We start from the raw sequence: 16,545 nt of genomic DNA, 5'->3' as shown, positions 1-16,545 counted from the left end.
CGATGTCATTCTCAATTGTACTCAACACAAGACATTTCTATTGCCGCGGAATATACCCTCCTTCGACCAGACTCTCGACACGATAGCAAAGGGGATTTAGTGGACGAGACACTCAAAATGCCACTGCCTGTGTGAAGGGAGTTTGTCATGGCGCAAATCCACCGATTTGACGGAAACCCCAGACTGTTCGCAGGTGGGCAGGCCGCTATACGACGTCCAAGAGTAAGTCCAGTCAAGGCCAGTACATACCAGACAGCTATACAACCGCGACCTTAAAACAAAAGTCAACCTGACATGAATTCACCTGACTTCCTCCAGGAAATCACCTGTTTCTCATACGACGAAGAGCACCAACTTCGACACGATGCCTCAAGCCTCCGATATTACTACCCTCCCCTCCTTCCCTGCGACTTGAGCGCCGGCTTCGATACATTCCGCCATGTAGACGACTCTGTAGACGAACATCTCGACAGTCTACTCGACGCAATCATCGAACATGAAAAGACTACAGGATCAAAAGTGGAGACTGACATCATTACATGGCGAGGAATGATGACCAAGGTGTGAAAACATACAAGATGAAACCTGCTATGATCACATCAGAACTCCTACTCATTTCCCAGTAACAGATCATGGTATCCCCGTTCAGTTATCTAGACGACTGGGAAATGAACGCCACCGTATTCCAAGATACACTTTTCATCGAAGAAAGTCACGAGAAGAAATTGGATAGTCGCCAGAACCAATACACCGCCCCCGCACATCCTGGCGCCATGTCGCAGGATCTCATGAGCTATTGGGGATATAAATTCGAGACGGTGGCTTTACTGGATAAACCGTGGTCGGATGCGACGAGGGAGGATATTGAGTCGAGGGAGAAGATGGTTGTGAGTAATTATGCTCAATATTGTTCGATTGTGAGGACGGGGTTTGGAAAGGTAAAGATTGTTATTGGGGGTGAGGTTGATGCGGTGCAGGATTTTAAACCGGTGGATAAGTCCCAGCAGGTCAATTGGGTGGAGTTGAAGACCACGGCTTTGATTCAGAATGAAAAGGATCAGGTCAAGTTTGAGAGGAAACTCTTGAAGTTTTGGGCGCAGTCTTTTTTATTGGGTGTGCCGAAGATTGTGGTCGGATATCGGAATCATCAGGGGTTGTTGGAAAGGGTGGAAGAACTTGATACGCAGGCTATTCCGGAGAAGGTTCGGCTTCAGGGTCGAGGGCTGTGGGATGGTCAGGCGTGTATTAATTTCGCGTCGAGTTTTCTGGAATGTGAGTTTGTGCCAATTCAGAGGGTGGTGGGTATGTTTGACATTGTCTTCTAGGGTTGAAAGGTGTGGTGGTTGAAGAAGGCGTTTGGAAAATTCGCAAGCGAGAGAAGAGTTCCGTCATTGAAGTTTACAAGGCCGTTGAGACTGGTCATGGTGACATTCTCTCAGCCAAGTTTGTGAAATGGCGATTGCAAGGCCTGCCTCAACTTCAACAAGGCACACAACCACCACAGCCACTACAGCCATCACAACCAATGGAGCAACCCCAAGACGGACCAACTTGAGGATATCGCTGCCTGCCAGACACTCATCCCCAAGGACAAGCAACTCAGGGCATGCTTGTGTCAATATTCGAAGTCCCTGTCGTCGAAGCCGAAGCCGAAGCCGATTCCAAAGGCTGGTGAAGTTGTCTCATCCGTCGCTTCTGTGCCGCCACCGTATTCTTATGGCCGCGACTTAAGAGATGACCATCCCACTCATGGTCCGTCATCAGAACCTTATTGCAAACCTCACACGTCCGAGCAAGACGCTTCGCATTATTGTTGCCAGTTCCAACCTTACCCAGCCATTTCTCCGCTAAGGAGGATAGCGTCGCTGCATACGGAAGCTCATTACCTTCCAAGAACGAATTTGCCAGTCTTTCCGCTGGCTGCAACACCATCGACTCCCATTGGTCTAGCTTGGTGCTATCCAGGAGAAACAGTCGTCGCAGCTGTCCAGCGTCAGCCAATGCATCCGCCAGCCGAACGCGAATATAACGATTTTGCCTCTTGGCATATTGTCGTGTTCCTGCTTTGACGGCTTCGATCGCCTCGTGCAGGATTTTCTTTTGCGTCGAGTTGGGTTCTGAATCGCCCTGGGCTCCTGTTTCTTCCACCTGGAGATAAGGCTCAAGTTCCTTATATCCAATGGAAATCCAGATGCCCTTGGTGCGATCGACAGGGTTGTCTGTCTTATTCAGACTGGCTTCAACCTGTGCCATTAATCGTGCCTCGGAAATCAGGCCATCTTCAATCATGGAATCAACACGCTTGTTGAGACGTTCTTTGAGTACAGCATCTTCGGCCTCGAGCCACAGAAGCAGTGTCGGGAATCGTAAACCCGTCTCAGATTTTGAGATTTGGTCGTTGGCGTCGGATGATGTGGATAGGCGAGCAGAGTCAGCCCGACGAGCTTGCTGTTCAGCATAAATATCCGATGCTTTCCTTCCAGATCGTAACCATATTCGAAGCGCCGTCTGAATCTTTCGCCTGTCCTTGGGATGCCATCGACTGGCACTTTCAGGATCTACCTCTTCCAACTTGGAAAAGATTTCATTCGTCGGTTGTGACAAAATCGGCCACTGATGATCCGACTGATCATCATCAGAATGACCCTCATCCTCAACCTCGTCCTCCGTCCCCAAAATCGCATCCTTGAACAAAAGCGCATGTGAATAATAATGCGTCCCACCTACCAAGATAGGAAGTTTCCCTCGTTCTCGAATCTCATCAATCACACGAAGACTCTCCTTGACAAATTGATGAACCTTCCATGGTTTCTCGTGTAATGCAATAAAATCCAGTAGATGATGTGGTATACCGTTTCTTTCGGCTTCGGGAATTTTGTTCGTTATGATGGGTAGGCCCTTGTACATTTGCATGGCATCACCATTGATGATTTCGCCGTTGAATTTTGTGGCTAGTTCTACGGCCAACTATCTTGAGTGATCAGCCGATGTATATCTTTGTGGATGGACAGAATGATTGTGTAATGAAAACCTTTGATTTTCCGGTTCCTGTTGCACCTAGAACAACGAGAAGGGGTTTGTCAGGCGGTCGAAGCGCCATTGTGTATAAGCGTCTGGAAATGAGAGACATGAATTGGTATTGGGAGGTTAGGTCATTCTGAATGTGAGCAACATTTTAGTATGGAAAAGACGAAACAAAATCTGTGAGGATCAGAGCATCCTTGTCCGAACTGAGGTTTTTGCCGCAGAGCTCATAGGTAGTAGCTCTCACACGGAGGATTGTAATGAGACCGTATCCATCCTGTAGATTTCTCAATCCTCGACATAGAAATTGGATTAATGGTATGGATATACGAGTTGATGGAGGTTGAATTCATTTCAAAAAGAGACGTCCGTGGTGTCCTCAATACTCCACCGTATATAAATTGCACTTTTCGACTTTATACTCCGCTTGGCCGCAGATTTGTCGCAGAAACGCATTTTCAACTTTCCATGACATCGAACTTGAAGAAATCCTCTTTCCTCACTACCACTCTACCACTACTTCCAACAACCTCGCTCCCCTCCCACATCGCCAAAATGGCAGAAGTAGTACAAGCTCGCACATCCTTTACCACACCTGGTTCACCCAGTCGCAAACGCTCCGCCTCTCCTCTCGACCAAAATGACCAATCCGCCACCGAACCCTCCTCAACCTCAACCGCCCTCACCAATACCACCACCAACGAGACTTCCCTCACCTCTTCAGAACCCCCCACGAAAAAAACCAAACTCATCCGCCGCAAACGCCGACCCGCACGTCCTCAAGTCGACGCCTCGACCTTAAAATCCGAACCCCCACCGCAAACCGGCACCATCTTCAACATCTGGTACAACAAATGGAGTGGCGGCGACCGTGAAGACGCCGCGCTATCCAAAACCGCGGCCGTATCACGCTGCAACATCCGCAACGACAGCGGATGGACCGCGGCCGACAAAACCCCCGGTTCATTCTTCTGTCTCTTCTTCGCCCGCGGAATCTGTCCCAAGGGCCATGAATGTCAATACCTGCACCGCTTACCGGGGACATTCGACATTTTCAATCCCAACGTCGACTGTTTCGGACGAGACAAACATTCGGATTACCGCGACGATATGGGTGGTGTGGGGAGTTTCACGCGTCAAAACCGGACGTTGTACGTGGGCCGGATTCACGTCACGGACGATATCGAAGAAGTAGTGGCGAGACATTTTCAGGAGTGGGGGGAAATCGAACGCACGAGGGTTTTGACGGGGAGAGGCGTGGCCTTTGTCACGTATGTGAATGAAGCGAATTCACAGTTTGCGAAAGAAGCCATGGCGCATCAGGCGTTGGATAATAATGAGATTCTGAATGTTCGTTGGGCAACGGTGGATCCTAATCCGTTGAGTGCGAAGAGAGAGGCGGCGAGGATTGAAGAGCAAGCGGCCGAAGCGGTGAGGAAGGCCTTGGGCGCCAGGACGGTCAGACAGATTGAAGGGAGGGAATCGAAGGAGGAGAAAGAGCAGAGGAAGTTGGAAAGTGGGTATGGTTTGGAAGGCTATGAGGCTCCAGAGGCGATTTGGTTCAATCAGCAGAAACAGTTGGAGTATGAAGCGCAGAGGAATGATGAGAGGGCGCTGTTGGAGGATGGGAATCATGAGATGCAGGCGGCACAGAACTCGGTCCTCCCTGTGGAGGATTCAACCACCGCCGCCACGACGCAGCAAGGAAATGGGATTCTTTCTTCGTCGACGCTTGCTGCGTTGAAGGGATATTCGGCAAATTCGTCGACTCAGGCTGCAAGGTCAGCACCGGTATCTGCTGGCCCGTTGGTCGGATATGGCAGTGATGATGACAGTGATTAGACGAGTACTTGATAGATTTAGTCGATCGACTTCAAGATATCTAATCTTGGAACCACAGTGGGTGGAATTAAAAAGACATGATGAACTACCTGGTAATATCCAGTCTAAGTAGTCAGTCGTTGAAATGCGTGGACTGTGTATATCAGAGTTCAGAGTTCGTTTCTTCTTGAAGTCAAATCTAACCAAAAAACATGACATTGGCTTTTGAACTTTTCTTTTCATCTTTTTGTATCTACTACCTACCATCATGTCTTTCTTTCAAATCTAGGATTTCTTTTCCCCCAATAAACCCTCTCTCTCCTCGCCCAGCGAGGTCAACCAAACCGAACCAAACCAAACCAAACCAAACCAGAGAGAGATTTCTACAACTCTCCATGTTTGATCCCCACATTTGCACTCAAATCCGGCATACGCATAATCACCACGACCAGACTCGTCCAGCCCGTAAAATGCTGAGTTCGTTGACCAGCACCAGATTCCGGATTATATTGTTCCCAAGCGAAACCCGTCTGCTCCCATTGACGGTAGACATTATCAACGAGGTTACGGCGTAACTCGACGTAAATGGAAGTAGCCTGAGTTTTGACCGCTTTAGGAGTATCGTTCGACTGGGCGAGAGCTAATAAATTCTTCAGGATCAGATAGTTCATGTTGACCCAGATTGGCGACCGCCAATAATTCTCAGCCGTGCCGTACAAGGGGTCGGATTTGGCGAGAGATCGGATTCCGTATGGTGACCAGAGTTCAGTGGGTGAGGAGATCAATGACAGGATGTGTGGGAGGTTCGGGTGGGTTGGAGGGAGGAGACCGGTCATGAATGGGAAGAGACTGATGTAGCCTTTGTGACAGACGTGGATGCTGTCTTCGTAGTCGTCGATTGTGGCGTCGCAGTACATCTTCTCCGTGGCTGACCAGTGCAGGTCGTCGATGTTGCGGATGATGGCTTTATGTTGGCTGGTGAAGTCGGCGACGTCGTCTTCTGCTTCGGGAACGAGAGGGGCGAGTCGTGAAAGGGTCGATGCCATCAGTCCAACCCATGAGATCAAATCCGTGTGTAATTCGCCAGGGTGGGGTGGCTGGGCGCGAGGATAGTCGTCTAGACCTGAAGTGAGGATGTGTTGAGGCGTGCGTCCTCGCCAGCGGTATGCTTCTTTGGATGAAAATGCTTCGCGGTCGTAGGATTTGATGTCGCCGAATTGCGTCTTGCGGAACCAGTGATATTGTCGTTTGAGAAGTGGGTACAGGGTCTGCAGGTCTGTTCTGACATGGGCAGCTTCCGTGGCTGAGAGTGATCCAGAGTTGAGCTTGTCGATGAGTGTATCGATAATCAGGAACAAGGTGGGTGGATTGGCGTAATGAGGGTATTGGACTTGGAACTCCGGGGGAACTTTGCTTCGAGCCTCTGGTCCAAGGATCTGTTCTCGAGCAATCCAGCCATCAGCGTCCATCAACCGAAACCACGATTTGACGATTTCTAAGGTAATGTCGATATCCCACTCGACGATTGGAATTAGGTGGAAACCCTCGTCCCATAGAAACCCCCGAGGGAAAAATGGTCGTGATGGTACACTGGTGAAGAGTTCGGCAGGCTCATCAGGCTGGATTTGAGCTCGTGATCTTGCTTCAGCAGCCTCCTCCCAGAAGCCTTCATTGTCCTCGTCATATTCAGCAGCGTAGGACCTGTCCACAAGCGAGTCGCCGTAAAAGTATCCAATTCCACCAAAGAGGTTTGAAAACAATGACTCGGACAGAGCCGTGAACTTTGATTTCGTGAAAGGTGCAAGAGGTGCAAAGATCTTGTTAAACTTTGACTTGAAGGCGGTCTTTGTCTCAGCAATAGCCTTGGTCTGGGATTCTGATGTCACTTTCGGTCCAGAAGCTGAGTTGAAGAGAACATCGAACTCAAAGGCGCCAACATAGATTTTCTGGACCATGTGGAAATTGCCTGGCCCAGGATTCTGGGCAATGGTGAATGATTGCCATGGTGGTGGCATGTTCTCCTGGCCGTATTCTTGAACATAAGCATCAATGCCTCGTTTCATGTTGGCAAACAAAACATTCTTCGCCTGCCACATAGCTTCGGCAGGAATGTTCATACTGGACATCAAAGGCCGGTCCAAAGGCTTGCTGTCCCATGACGGATGGGTTTTATATGGCAACGAGTTCTCTTTCGGGTCGGTGAATGTAAGATCAAAGTCGCCCAACTCGACAGTCGAACCATGCATGGTGACCACGCCATCCGAGTCCGGCTCTTCAGACGAGAATCCCAATTCACCAAGCCCCTCCATACTGGCGTAGAAGACCAAAGTGGTGACAATCGAAGGAGATGCATCTTCTCGAGGCACACCTTTAATTCTTGCACCCCAGCTTCCACCATTCTGGCCGCCGGGAAACTTGATAAAGTCAATGGTCAAATCGATTTGGTTTCCCGTGTCATGGATGACCTGACGACCACCATTGCGAGCATCATATTCCTCCCAGCCATAGCCGGCCATTCCCTCGTTCTGCTCACATGTATAGCGGAAATTGTTCTGTGCCGCAGCATAATTGTCGACATTGGCCCATAGAAGACCGGTAGTCAGACTCTTGTGTAGTCTAGGCTTGACTCCGAAGTATACGTTGGGTCTGTAGGGTCCCCATAAAAAGGTGTCGTTTGAACTCGAATCGGCGGCGGCGGAGGTAGGATGGAGGGAGAGGAGAGTGAGTGACAGCAAGGTGGTAATGAGGGTGGTGAGGGACATTGTGCCCCTCGATGATGGTGACATGACTGTAGTGAGTCTCACCAGGAAATGAATGACGGTGGGTGGTTTATGTCTGGTGGTGCGGCATATCAACGCATCGAAACACCAAATTTAGAAGCACATGTGGCCTCGTTTCGCAGTTTGGAGTTGGAGTTGGAGTTGCAGTTGCGGGAGAAGATGAGGAACGAAAGCGCAGACGTCACAAAGGGGCAGCATTGAGATTACGAGTACTCTGCCGTATATAAAAATATAGGGTGGACTGTACACCTGGTACATGCAACCAGGTTCGACGAGGACGAGGCTGAAGATGAAGATGAAGATAGTCCTCTACCATTGCTACAAAACAATTCGATTATCACCATCTTGGCTCTATGAACATCATTATTTCCATCTATCCGTAGACACCCTATCTACTTGCGTCGAAAATTCCGCCGAGTCTGCAAAAAATTGACCAATTCACCTGGCTTGACTTCATCTTCTTCCTTTGAAGGACTCCTCACTTTCAAACCACGCTCACCAACTCCGCTGCGGACAATTACCACCCAATACCCAACATTGTCCTTGCATGCCATCTCAAGTTCTTCCAAAGAACGAGATTCCTCTGACAACTCTGCACTAAGACCTGCCGCCCAGAGAGACGATACAATCTCCACACAAGTCGTCCGCAAGGTGGTGGGATCGAAGCTAGTGACCAGAATGTCGCAGCGAGTCAGCATGGCTGCTGCACGAGGATCAACGGCCGCAGATTTGAGCGAAGATCTTGATCCTCCCACAATGTTCTGAACTTGACTCCGCATGTGGAAAATAACCTCAGAGACGTTCAGTCGGAATCCAACGCCGCGGGTAGATCCTCGATCATGTTTGGATTGATATTCTTGGATCAAGGCGTCGTATCTACCTCCAACGGCGATGACTTTCTTGGAGCTGTTGTCGATGCATTGCAAGAGTAGACTGCCTTTGTACAGTTGCTCGGAGTTGTTGCTTAGTGGTGCCACGCGGATCTCGCTCTGAATGTTCATTTTCTTCGTTAGGGACATTAATTCATCAAGTCGCGTCAATTGAGGAATTGCTCGACTGAAATGTTCGCTTTCACCAAAGATTTTGGTGAGTTTGTACCGCACATGGTCGATGGGGCCGTCGAAATTGAACCGTGAAAGATCGGTCACACATGTCTCGGGAATGTTGAGAGCCGCACCACGAAGTTGTTCGCGAAGTTCTTTCCATGTCGTTGGTCCGACGTTGAGATGTGACAGCGCTTGTTTGACTTTCGAATAACTGTCTTTTCTGATGCGACAGAAATTCAGAATCAGGTCGAGTAAATCCCCATGGTTCAAATATATCGTCCATGAGCGAAGTGCCAATGCTGGGATCTCGTGTAAGATCTCGTCAAGTACTTTGATGACTTCCGCTTCCTTGATGTTTAGGTCCAATGCATTGTGTGAGATGAAGTCAAAGTCAACTTCTGGGACCTGTTTTGCCTCCTGACCAGGGGATGTTGCTCGGTAGACATCTCCAAAACAGTAGATCTTGCTGTAAGAGCAGCGAGTTTGTCCCAGCGTCCTTGCAAGCGGAAGAGTCAAATCCGATGGTAGTTGCACCACAAGACCCGATGGGTCTAGGAATGTAGCTGGATTAGGATAGAATTCAGCCTTGGGGAAGACGCCTTGTCGGCTGACTTCAATAGCACCATGTCGTCGGAAGATCTCCCGCAACTGCTCGCTCATATGGACTCGAAGCAGAGACTCTCCAATTGTGACTTGTTTGGCAGTCTTGTCTTCCCACGCCAGATTGGATACTGTTGTGTTTGGATGAGCAAAGAGTTTGTTGACCCAGGCTTGGTACTGTGCTGGATCATCAGCCGCCACTCGGTCAATGTATCGTTGAAACTTTTCATCCTCAAGAGGTTCTGGGATCAAGTCGCTGGCAAGTAGCTCCGCAGCTTGAGGTCGTTGTTTCACCTTGTGCTGAACTAGACGGAGGATAATTTCGCCCTGTTTTCGGTACAAATCATCGTTGAAGAATGGTGGTAGAGTAGGGATTGGCTTTCTCAAATTCTCCAACAATACTGATCGCTCCATGTCAGAACTGAAAGGATAGTTCATCTCAAAGAAGATGATGCCCAACGAGTACATGTCAGCTCTTGCGTCGTATTTGTTGCCATGATGGAAGAGCTCGGGCGCAGTGTAGCCCTTGGTACCAACCCCAGTGGACCGTGTAATTGTCATTCCTCCTTCTGATTGCATTGCTTTTGACAGCGCTTGCCCTGTGGTTGCAAGTCCAAAATCACCAAGCTTGGGATTGTCGTGCGAGTCCAAAAAGATGTTGGCTGGTTTCAGATCTCTGTGCACCACGCCGATACTATGAACATGTGCAAGACCTTCGAGGATGCGTCGAAATAAGCGCCATACCATGTCAGGGTCACCGCTGAGACCTTCGTGAATTCGATTGAACAATGTGCGCTTGTCACAAAGCTCCATCTGAATGTACAGTGTCGATTTTTCAATCATCGGTGGCGTTGGAGGACGGAAAGGGTGCATGGATCGAGCCAAAGGATTCGTCTCGACCGATGGGGATGCGTCAGTTGATGTAATGTCTCTTTCGAATGGATCATCGGTGGGGGGGTCCGTCGAGGTCATGTCTTCACCTGTGGCAGGTTCAGGATCACTGCCGAGATCGTCCTCGTTGTCCCAACCATCTTCATCGTTAATGGATGGCGGATCTTGATACCCAAACATGCCACCGCTGGAGTCGCTGTATTCGAGACCCTGGTTGCGATACACAGAAGGCTCCATGAAATCATGACCTATGCTCAGTGGCATGGCTTGTCGTCTTGATAGATCTGGGAGCGCTTGAGTCTTCTTGGCCTTTGTAGACATTCGCACAGGTTGATCATCCTCATTCTCAATCCAAGAAGTGTAGTATCTCACAATGTATGGATGGTTCAACTTGGCAAGGAGAGTGACCTCTCCAACAATGTCATTCAACGCTTGCTTCGATGTGCTTTCAACGATCTTGACGGCGTAAAATTGTCCATCCAATTTCTGTCTTGCACGAACGACCCTGCCAAAACCACCTTTGCCGAGAGTGTCAAGCTCCTCCCACTCATTGTGGTACTTGGAGTCAGTCTTGTTGCTCTGACGTCTCTGGCGCGAGGGCGTTCCTGGAAGATTGGGGGAGTCTCTGCTGAAGATTGCTTCATGTGTCTTTCTGAAGAAGTCGCGGTGTGACAACTCAAACGCAGTTGGTCGTTTGGCGGGATTGTGTTGGAATACACTTTCCAATAGACTCTCAGCACTATCTTCAAGATCTGTCCCTTCGAGGACCTGGATCGGAGAAGTGTAGTATTTCTGGTAATCATTACCAAGAGCCATTTGCACAATGACTTTTCCCAGATCCCAAATGCATGTCTTGTTGGTTCGAGTTGGAACAGTCCCGTTCAATTCAGGTGCAAGCCAGAGAAGAGATGTAGTCTTTGGCGCAGGGGGGTCACGAGCTTTGTTGACCAGATCGCGCAGTTTGGTCCCGTATCCATCCGACAGTTTGACAGTGATCCCTCCACTTCGAGACATGAATATGAGGACATTAGCCGCATGGACAGCTGGGTGGACGTAACCTTGCTGGTCAAAGAACATCAGGGCATCAACCAATTGGCGTGTCCAAGAACGGATCTTGTTGGAGTTGAGAGGTCCAGAAAGCTCCAGCAGATCGTGCAAACAGCCTTTGTTGGCGTATTCGGACAATATGGCCAAATTCCATTGGGTTGAGCCGTCATCCAAGTTGACATGCTCGATCTTGTAGTTGAGAATGTCGACAACGTTCTGATGATGATGCTCTTTGGACGATTCAAGCAATTGTTCGATCTCTTCCATCCACTTCTGCATATCAGCTTTATGGGCAATTGACTCGGGGAGGTAGATGTCTTTCAAGAGGAGACGTGGTGCTTGGACGGCATCGATATCAACACGAGGAGCCACGATGGTGACCTTTTTGTCTTTTCTCTTCAACAGAACGGTCCTTCCTGCCACTGATTTGAATTTGAAAGGAGTGTCGGTCTCGACGTCTTTGCAGATCATCGATTGGTCAAATCTGACAGGCTCTTCGGGGACGTCGTAGAATTGGGCATTGTCATCGCCCGTGGTCTTCCGATACAAGGTGGATTTCTGTCGCCGTTGTTTCTCACTGGCGACTTGAGAGGCGAGGACTTGCTCTTGCTTTTCAGCTTCCTCGTCTTGTCGCTTACGTGTCCTCTCCTCTTGTTCTTGGACCTGTTTTCTTTCCCTCGCCTCTCTTGCTGCTCGCTCTTGTTCGAGGCTGAAGTCGACTTTGGCTTTGGCCTTTGCAGAGATGAACTGTTCAAGCATATCCATGATAGCCTGGTTGACCTCGAAGACGATCTCGTGGCCCAAGTGTTGTGCCGGATACGTGGCGATGATGTGTTGAACTTGCTTGGCCAAATCAACATCTGCTGGTTGGACAGTCACGACCTGGATCTTTGGCAGGACTTTGGGATAATCGGGTGGAAATTCAAAGATCAACTTGACAAAATAGTCCTTATCCTCCAAAGGTCCCACCCGGACCTGGAAAGCAAGATTCTCTCGAGTCTGGAAAGATCAGATCAGATCAAAAATGTCATTTATCGCAGTTTTGAAGATTAGATCTCACCTGCCAAGCGTTCTTGCGCCCGTGGATTCTCTCAAACTCATCAGGATAGATGGCCTTTGTTGCTAATGCTTCGTTGCGTTGAACCTCCGGATACTCGATGATTTCTTCCTCCAAGCCCCGATGGGATCGACCAAACGATGGCTCTGGCATTGCGCCCGGAGCCTGTTGAGGTGGCATCGCTGGTGCTGATGGTGGCATCGCTGCCTTGGCTCTCTTCTGTTTTGGCATTGTGAAGGAGAAGTCGAGACCAGATCGACCAGGAGGACTTCCAGCCCGCAGCGCGTCTCTGCTGGTGATGTGCTGGACTTCTTGGCATTGAACTCCGTGCTGGAGTTCAATTCACAGAGGTAGACCGCAGCAATGCCGCGGCCACCTAGTCCAAAGCCGCACCACCCATATTGGTGATTTTTGTATATATACTGGGGAGTTGTCGAGAAAGAAGGGATGCAAAGGACAAGATATATAGGAAAATCCTGTGATTCATACAAGGCGGGGAGTGTCAGGAGGGCCAAGCGTTCGGCGCGGATAAATGAGTTTCCGATAGTATCAAACCGCCTTCTGACTAATTCGATGTGTCTGACGAGTCCGATATCACAAGATCGTCACCATTATCACAGCTGTCTAGTGTATATGACGATTTTACTGAGAGTCTGACTAAACGAATAATTCTCACAGATCAAACTACACTGATCTCTGCTGTAATCGTCGTTGATCTGAGACAATTTCTCAGTGAACACCGTGAAGAGTGAGAGGTGTGACAAGAATTCAGGCCCTTGTGAGAAGATCAAGGGCATCGCCTGAGACAACTCTTTGTGACGCACACTACCTCGAGGTCACAGGCTCAGGCCTGAACCGTCAAGATGGTGAACATTACGGAAAAGATCAAGGAGTATGCTCGACATGACTGTGCCCAAGCCCTCCAGTTGAGTCTAACATGGATTTAGGATCGAGGCCGAAATGGCTCGTACTCAAAGTGAGTGACTAGTCGTATGTGAATGTTGGATCCGCGCTGACTGACGATATGCAGAAAACAAAGCCACAGGTTCGTTCGTTCTTGGGATATTGGCTACGCTGTCACACAAACTAACCGCAATTCATCAGAATATCATCTTGGTCTGTTAAAAGGGTGAGTCTGCATTGTGACGCTGCATGGTTCCATATTTCCTTCCACGAACAGTCTTTGCGTGGCTGCAGCAATACCCACGTGACTGGGGCCCCGTCCCGACTTTGACCAAGTCCATCTCAACGTCTTAGTGCTCCAGACTGACTCAATGGAATAGAAAATTGGCACGTCTCCGAGCACAACTCTTGGAACCTGGTCCTGGCGCCGGATCAGGCGGCGGTGCAGGGTTCGATGTCTCGAAATCTGGAGATGCCAGAATCGCCCTGGTTGGATTCCCCTCAGTGGGAAAATCGACATTTCTATCCAAGATCACAAAGACCAAATCAGAAGTTGCGGCATATTCATTCACAACACTGACAGCGATTCCCGGTGTTCTCGAGTATGGAGGCGCAGAGATTCAAATCCTGGACTTGCCTGGAATCATCGAAGGCGCCTCAGAAGGCAAAGGAAGAGGACGTCAAGTCATCAGTGCGGCCAAGGTAGGTCGAGACAGACTCATCTATTTCTCCTTAGATCCCTAACATCGTCTTCTCTCTACTAGACCTCAGACCTAATCCTCATGGTCCTCGACGCGACCAAACGTGCGGAACAACGTGCTCTTCTCGAAGCTGAACTCGAAGCCGTCGGCATCCGTCTCAACCGGCAACCCCCCAATATCTACCTCAAAGCCAAAAAAGCCGGCGGCATGAAAATAACCTTCCAGTCACCACCCAAAAACCTCGACGAGAAAATGCTGTACAACATTCTCCGCGACTACAAAATCCTCAATTGCGAAGTTCTAGTCCGCGACGAAAACGCCACTGTCGACGACTTCATCGACGTCATCATGAAAGACCATCGAAAATACATTAATTGTTTGTACGTATACAACAAGATCGATTCGATATCGGTTGAATTCCTGGATGAATTGGCGCGTGAACCGAATACGGTGGTCATGTCGTGTGAAATGGATCTGGGGATTCAAGATGTGGTGGAGAGGTGTTGGCAAGAATTGAGGTTGATGCGGATTTATACGAAACGACAGGGCATAGAGCCGGATTTTGGAGAGGCGTTGATTGTGAGGAGTAATAGTACGATTGAAGATGTGTGTGATCAGATTCATCGGACATTGAAGGATACGTTCAAGTATGCTTTGGTCTGGGGGGCGAGTTCGAAACATATCCCTCAGAGGGTTGGGTTGGGTCATGTTGTTGCGGATGAGGATGTGGTTCAGGTGGTTAGTGCTTGGAAGGCATGAGGAGGTTGTTGCTTGAGACATGAAATGAAGATGAGTATGATCATGACATGGATTATCATGAATCTTATAACCCTCACTGTTTCCTCTCTCTCTCTCTCTCTCTTTCTCTTCTAATACCACCATCAAATTCATTTCATCGCCTTCCTGGGATCCAAACTCGCCACCTTCGCACTCTCACACTTCCCGTCAAAGACAAACTCACTCATAATCTTCCCCGTCGCCGGTCCATTCTGAATTCCCCAACACGTATGCCCCGCCGCAACCCAAACCCCCTTCATCGACGTCGGACCAACCAACGGTCCCGCCACAACCGCACTCTCGACCTGAGGCAAATAACAAGCCTGTCTCACCAAAACCTCTCCATCACGCATCTCGTCCGAGAAACTCGCACAATAATCGACTATATCCTGACATCGAGAATCATCGACCTCGACGTCGGCGGTTGATTTGGGTAGTTTAACTAAATGGTCGCCTTCGCCGCAGGCGTAGAGTTCGTTATTGGGTCGGGCGTAGATTTCGGGTGTGACGATCGAAGGCGAGGAATGTCCTCCTGTGTGGAAGTTTTTGGGAAGTTGTAGGGATGTGAAGAGACAATATGCGGATACTGGTCGAGTGGGCCGGATGGTTACGCTGTGAGCGCGGAGGGCGGAGATGGGGGCTTGTGGGAGGATGGTGTTGGTCCAGGGGCCGGCGGTGACGATGACATCGGTTGCTGAGATGGTTTGTTCTGAAGAGGAGGAAGAAGAGTCTGGGGTTTTCGAGTCCTTCTTAGGTGTATATGTGACGCGATGTCCACCACCACCACTGGGATCAGCAGCGATCTTGGTCACTGACCCTAACACGATATCGACGCCCTTCTCGGCGGCCAACTCTGCCATACTCGTGGTGAACTGATATGGATGGACCTGCGCGGTATCTTCAGGCCCGCCCATAGCCTCGTATCCACGAACTGTGTCTTCATGAACCCAGTCTAAATCGTCCGGAAGTCCCATCTTGCGTAGACGGGCGTAGGAATCGGCACTCCTCTTCTGTAGCGAGACATGAGCGTCATCATTGGAATCTTTCATCTCGACATTTCCATCACTCGCAACATCCGCACGGTGAATGCCTCGAATATCCCCGCCTTGACCATTTCCATTGCTCACTTTGCCCTTCTTCCCTGACGAAGACCTCCCAAGCTTCCTCCCCACAAGATCCACACTACCGACGCCAACCCTTCGATATCCCCATCGCGTTTCGCCGCCGTGTTCGGCAGCTAATTCTTCATGGAGTCGGAAACTCAACGGTACTAGACACGAGGGGTATGCCCATAGTGCTAACAGGCCGCCGGCTTTGCCTGATGCTCCGGAAGCGATTCCCGTGGCTTCAAGAAGTGTGATTTGGTGGCGGGTTGGGTCGTATTGCGGGTGGCGGGTCAGGTAATAGGCTGTGGTGCTGCCGATGATGCCTCCGCCGACGATGACGATGGATTTCTTTTCTGGCGATGGTGGTGAGGATGATGTTGGCATGATGTGAATGGGGTTGGGGTGTGGTATGTTGGGTGAAAAAGATGGCTTAAGATGATTTGGGGCTGGGTGTCGTCCTTTGACGTTGTTTCTTTGGACGAGACTATGAGGTAGAAGTGGGATTCGAAGTGGGAGGGTGAGGGTGAGGGTGGGTGCTGGAAATGGTACCCGGAGTATCGCTATGGTGGCAATCTTTATGACTTAGTGTTGATGATTGATAGGGTTTCACGATTCTGAGGTCCAATGGTGATGATATAGTTGAGGGAATATAATAATATCCTTCTCGAGGTGATGATGACGACGTTGGAGATTTGATGTTGAATGGCCACACGTGACGCTCAACTCCGATCAGATGCAAAGAGATATGATGTTCATTCCAAAGCTATTTAATTAGGATCACTTGTGAGATCT

The 16,545-nt window shown here is 49.5% G+C and overlaps 7 protein-coding genes across 10 annotated transcripts; 3 read left to right on the top strand and 4 right to left on the bottom strand.

Moving 5' to 3' along the window:
* The first annotated feature begins 55 nt into the window (after positions 1-55).
* On the top strand, positions 56-2,833 carry PV10_06062. Of its 4 annotated transcripts, none has more exons than XM_016370813.1 (3): positions 56-222; positions 319-1,272; positions 1,326-2,833. In XM_016370813.1, exons 2-3 carry the CDS (start codon positions 633-635, stop codon positions 1,553-1,555), a joined length of 870 nt encoding a protein of 289 aa, XP_016223106.1. In that variant the 5' UTR covers positions 56-222; positions 319-632; the 3' UTR covers positions 1,556-2,833. The 4 variants fall into 4 exon arrangements, with proteins under 4 accessions (XP_016223106.1, XP_016223107.1, XP_016223105.1 ...); XM_016370811.1 differs by lacking the exon at positions 56-222 and having other exon boundaries at positions 319-561; positions 630-1,272; XM_016370814.1 differs by having other exon boundaries at positions 319-2,833.
* On the bottom strand, positions 586-3,324 carry PV10_06061 (tRNA dimethylallyltransferase). The gene is made up of 2 exons (XM_016370810.1): positions 3,032-3,324; positions 586-2,967 (listed from the first exon to the last, which is right to left on the bottom strand). Exons 1-2 carry the CDS (start codon positions 3,128-3,130, stop codon positions 1,600-1,602), a joined length of 1,467 nt encoding a protein of 488 aa, XP_016223103.1. The 5' UTR covers positions 3,131-3,324; the 3' UTR covers positions 586-1,599.
* Positions 3,325-3,527: 203 nt separating this feature from the next.
* Positions 3,528-4,942, top strand: PV10_06060 (uncharacterized protein). Its single transcript, XM_016370809.1, has one exon. It carries the CDS (start codon positions 3,580-3,582, stop codon positions 4,864-4,866), a length of 1,287 nt encoding a protein of 428 aa, XP_016223102.1. The 5' UTR covers positions 3,528-3,579; the 3' UTR covers positions 4,867-4,942.
* A 144-nt stretch (positions 4,943-5,086) lies between these two features.
* On the bottom strand, positions 5,087-7,757 carry PV10_06059 (uncharacterized protein). The gene has a single exon (XM_016370808.1). The coding sequence runs from the start codon at positions 7,629-7,631 to the stop codon at positions 5,229-5,231; it is 2,403 nt and encodes an 800-aa protein (XP_016223101.1). The 5' UTR covers positions 7,632-7,757; the 3' UTR covers positions 5,087-5,228.
* Positions 7,758-7,940: 183 nt separating this feature from the next.
* Positions 7,941-12,711, bottom strand: PV10_06058 (uncharacterized protein). The gene is made up of 2 exons (XM_016370807.1): positions 12,270-12,711; positions 7,941-12,208 (listed from the first exon to the last, which is right to left on the bottom strand). The coding sequence occupies exons 1-2, from the start codon at positions 12,495-12,497 to the stop codon at positions 8,018-8,020; spliced, it is 4,419 nt and encodes a 1,472-aa protein (XP_016223100.1). The 5' UTR covers positions 12,498-12,711; the 3' UTR covers positions 7,941-8,017.
* A 249-nt stretch (positions 12,712-12,960) lies between these two features.
* Positions 12,961-14,712, top strand: PV10_06057 (uncharacterized protein). Its single transcript, XM_016370806.1, has 6 exons — positions 12,961-13,158; positions 13,214-13,242; positions 13,297-13,311; positions 13,371-13,395; positions 13,550-13,871; positions 13,934-14,712. Exons 1-6 carry the CDS (start codon positions 13,130-13,132, stop codon positions 14,627-14,629), a joined length of 1,116 nt encoding a protein of 371 aa, XP_016223099.1. The 5' UTR covers positions 12,961-13,129; the 3' UTR covers positions 14,630-14,712.
* Positions 14,576-16,372, bottom strand: PV10_06056 (uncharacterized protein). The gene has a single exon (XM_016370805.1). The coding sequence runs from the start codon at positions 16,135-16,137 to the stop codon at positions 14,758-14,760; it is 1,380 nt and encodes a 459-aa protein (XP_016223098.1). The 5' UTR covers positions 16,138-16,372; the 3' UTR covers positions 14,576-14,757.
* Between the last annotated feature and the right edge of the window lie 173 nt (positions 16,373-16,545).

This window comes from Exophiala mesophila (genome assembly GCF_000836275.1).
Source record: "Exophiala mesophila strain CBS 40295 unplaced genomic scaffold supercont1.4, whole genome shotgun sequence".
NCBI classification, from domain to species: domain Eukaryota; kingdom Fungi; phylum Ascomycota; class Eurotiomycetes; order Chaetothyriales; family Herpotrichiellaceae; genus Exophiala; species Exophiala mesophila.
Note: the sequence above shows the minus strand (reverse complement) of the source record. Positions and strands in the feature narration are given on the sequence as shown.

What these genes read in the sequence shown, in the direction of transcription:
- PV10_06057 (XM_016370806.1), top strand. Translation starts at nt 13,130, where the DNA reads ATGGTGAACATTACGGAAAAGATCAAGGA. An exon ending in ATTACGGAAAAGATCAAGGA is followed by an intron (nt 13,159 to 13,213) that starts GTATGCTCGACA and finishes ACATGGATTTAG; the next exon opens with GATCGAGGCCGAAATGGCTC. An exon ending in AAGTCATCAGTGCGGCCAAG is followed by an intron (nt 13,872 to 13,933) that starts GTAGGTCGAGAC and finishes TCTCTCTACTAG; the next exon opens with ACCTCAGACCTAATCCTCAT.
- PV10_06056 (XM_016370805.1), bottom strand. Translation starts at nt 16,137, where the DNA reads ATGCCAACATCATCCTCACCACCATCGCCAGAAAAGAAATCCATCGTC.
- PV10_06062 (XM_016370811.1), top strand. An exon ending in CGCGTCGAGTTTTCTGGAAT is followed by an intron (nt 1,273 to 1,325) that starts GTGAGTTTGTGC and finishes ATTGTCTTCTAG; the next exon opens with GGTTGAAAGGTGTGGTGGTT.
- PV10_06059 (XM_016370808.1), bottom strand. Translation starts at nt 7,631, where the DNA reads ATGTCACCATCATCGAGGGGCACAATGTCCCTCACCACCCTCATTACC.
- PV10_06058 (XM_016370807.1), bottom strand. Translation starts at nt 12,497, where the DNA reads ATGCCAAAACAGAAGAGAGCCAAGGCAGCGATGCCACCATCAGCACCA. An exon ending in GGCGCAAGAACGCTTGGCAG is followed by an intron (nt 12,209 to 12,269) that starts GTGAGATCTAAT and finishes TGATCTTTCCAG; the next exon opens with ACTCGAGAGAATCTTGCTTT.
- PV10_06061 (XM_016370810.1), bottom strand. Translation starts at nt 3,130, where the DNA reads ATGTCTCTCATTTCCAGACGCTTATACACAATGGCGCTTCGACCGCCT. An exon ending in CAGGAACCGGAAAATCAAAG is followed by an intron (nt 2,968 to 3,031) that starts GTTTTCATTACA and finishes CACTCAAGATAG; the next exon opens with TTGGCCGTAGAACTAGCCAC.
- PV10_06060 (XM_016370809.1), top strand. Translation starts at nt 3,580, where the DNA reads ATGGCAGAAGTAGTACAAGCTCGCACATCCTTTACCACACCTGGTTCA.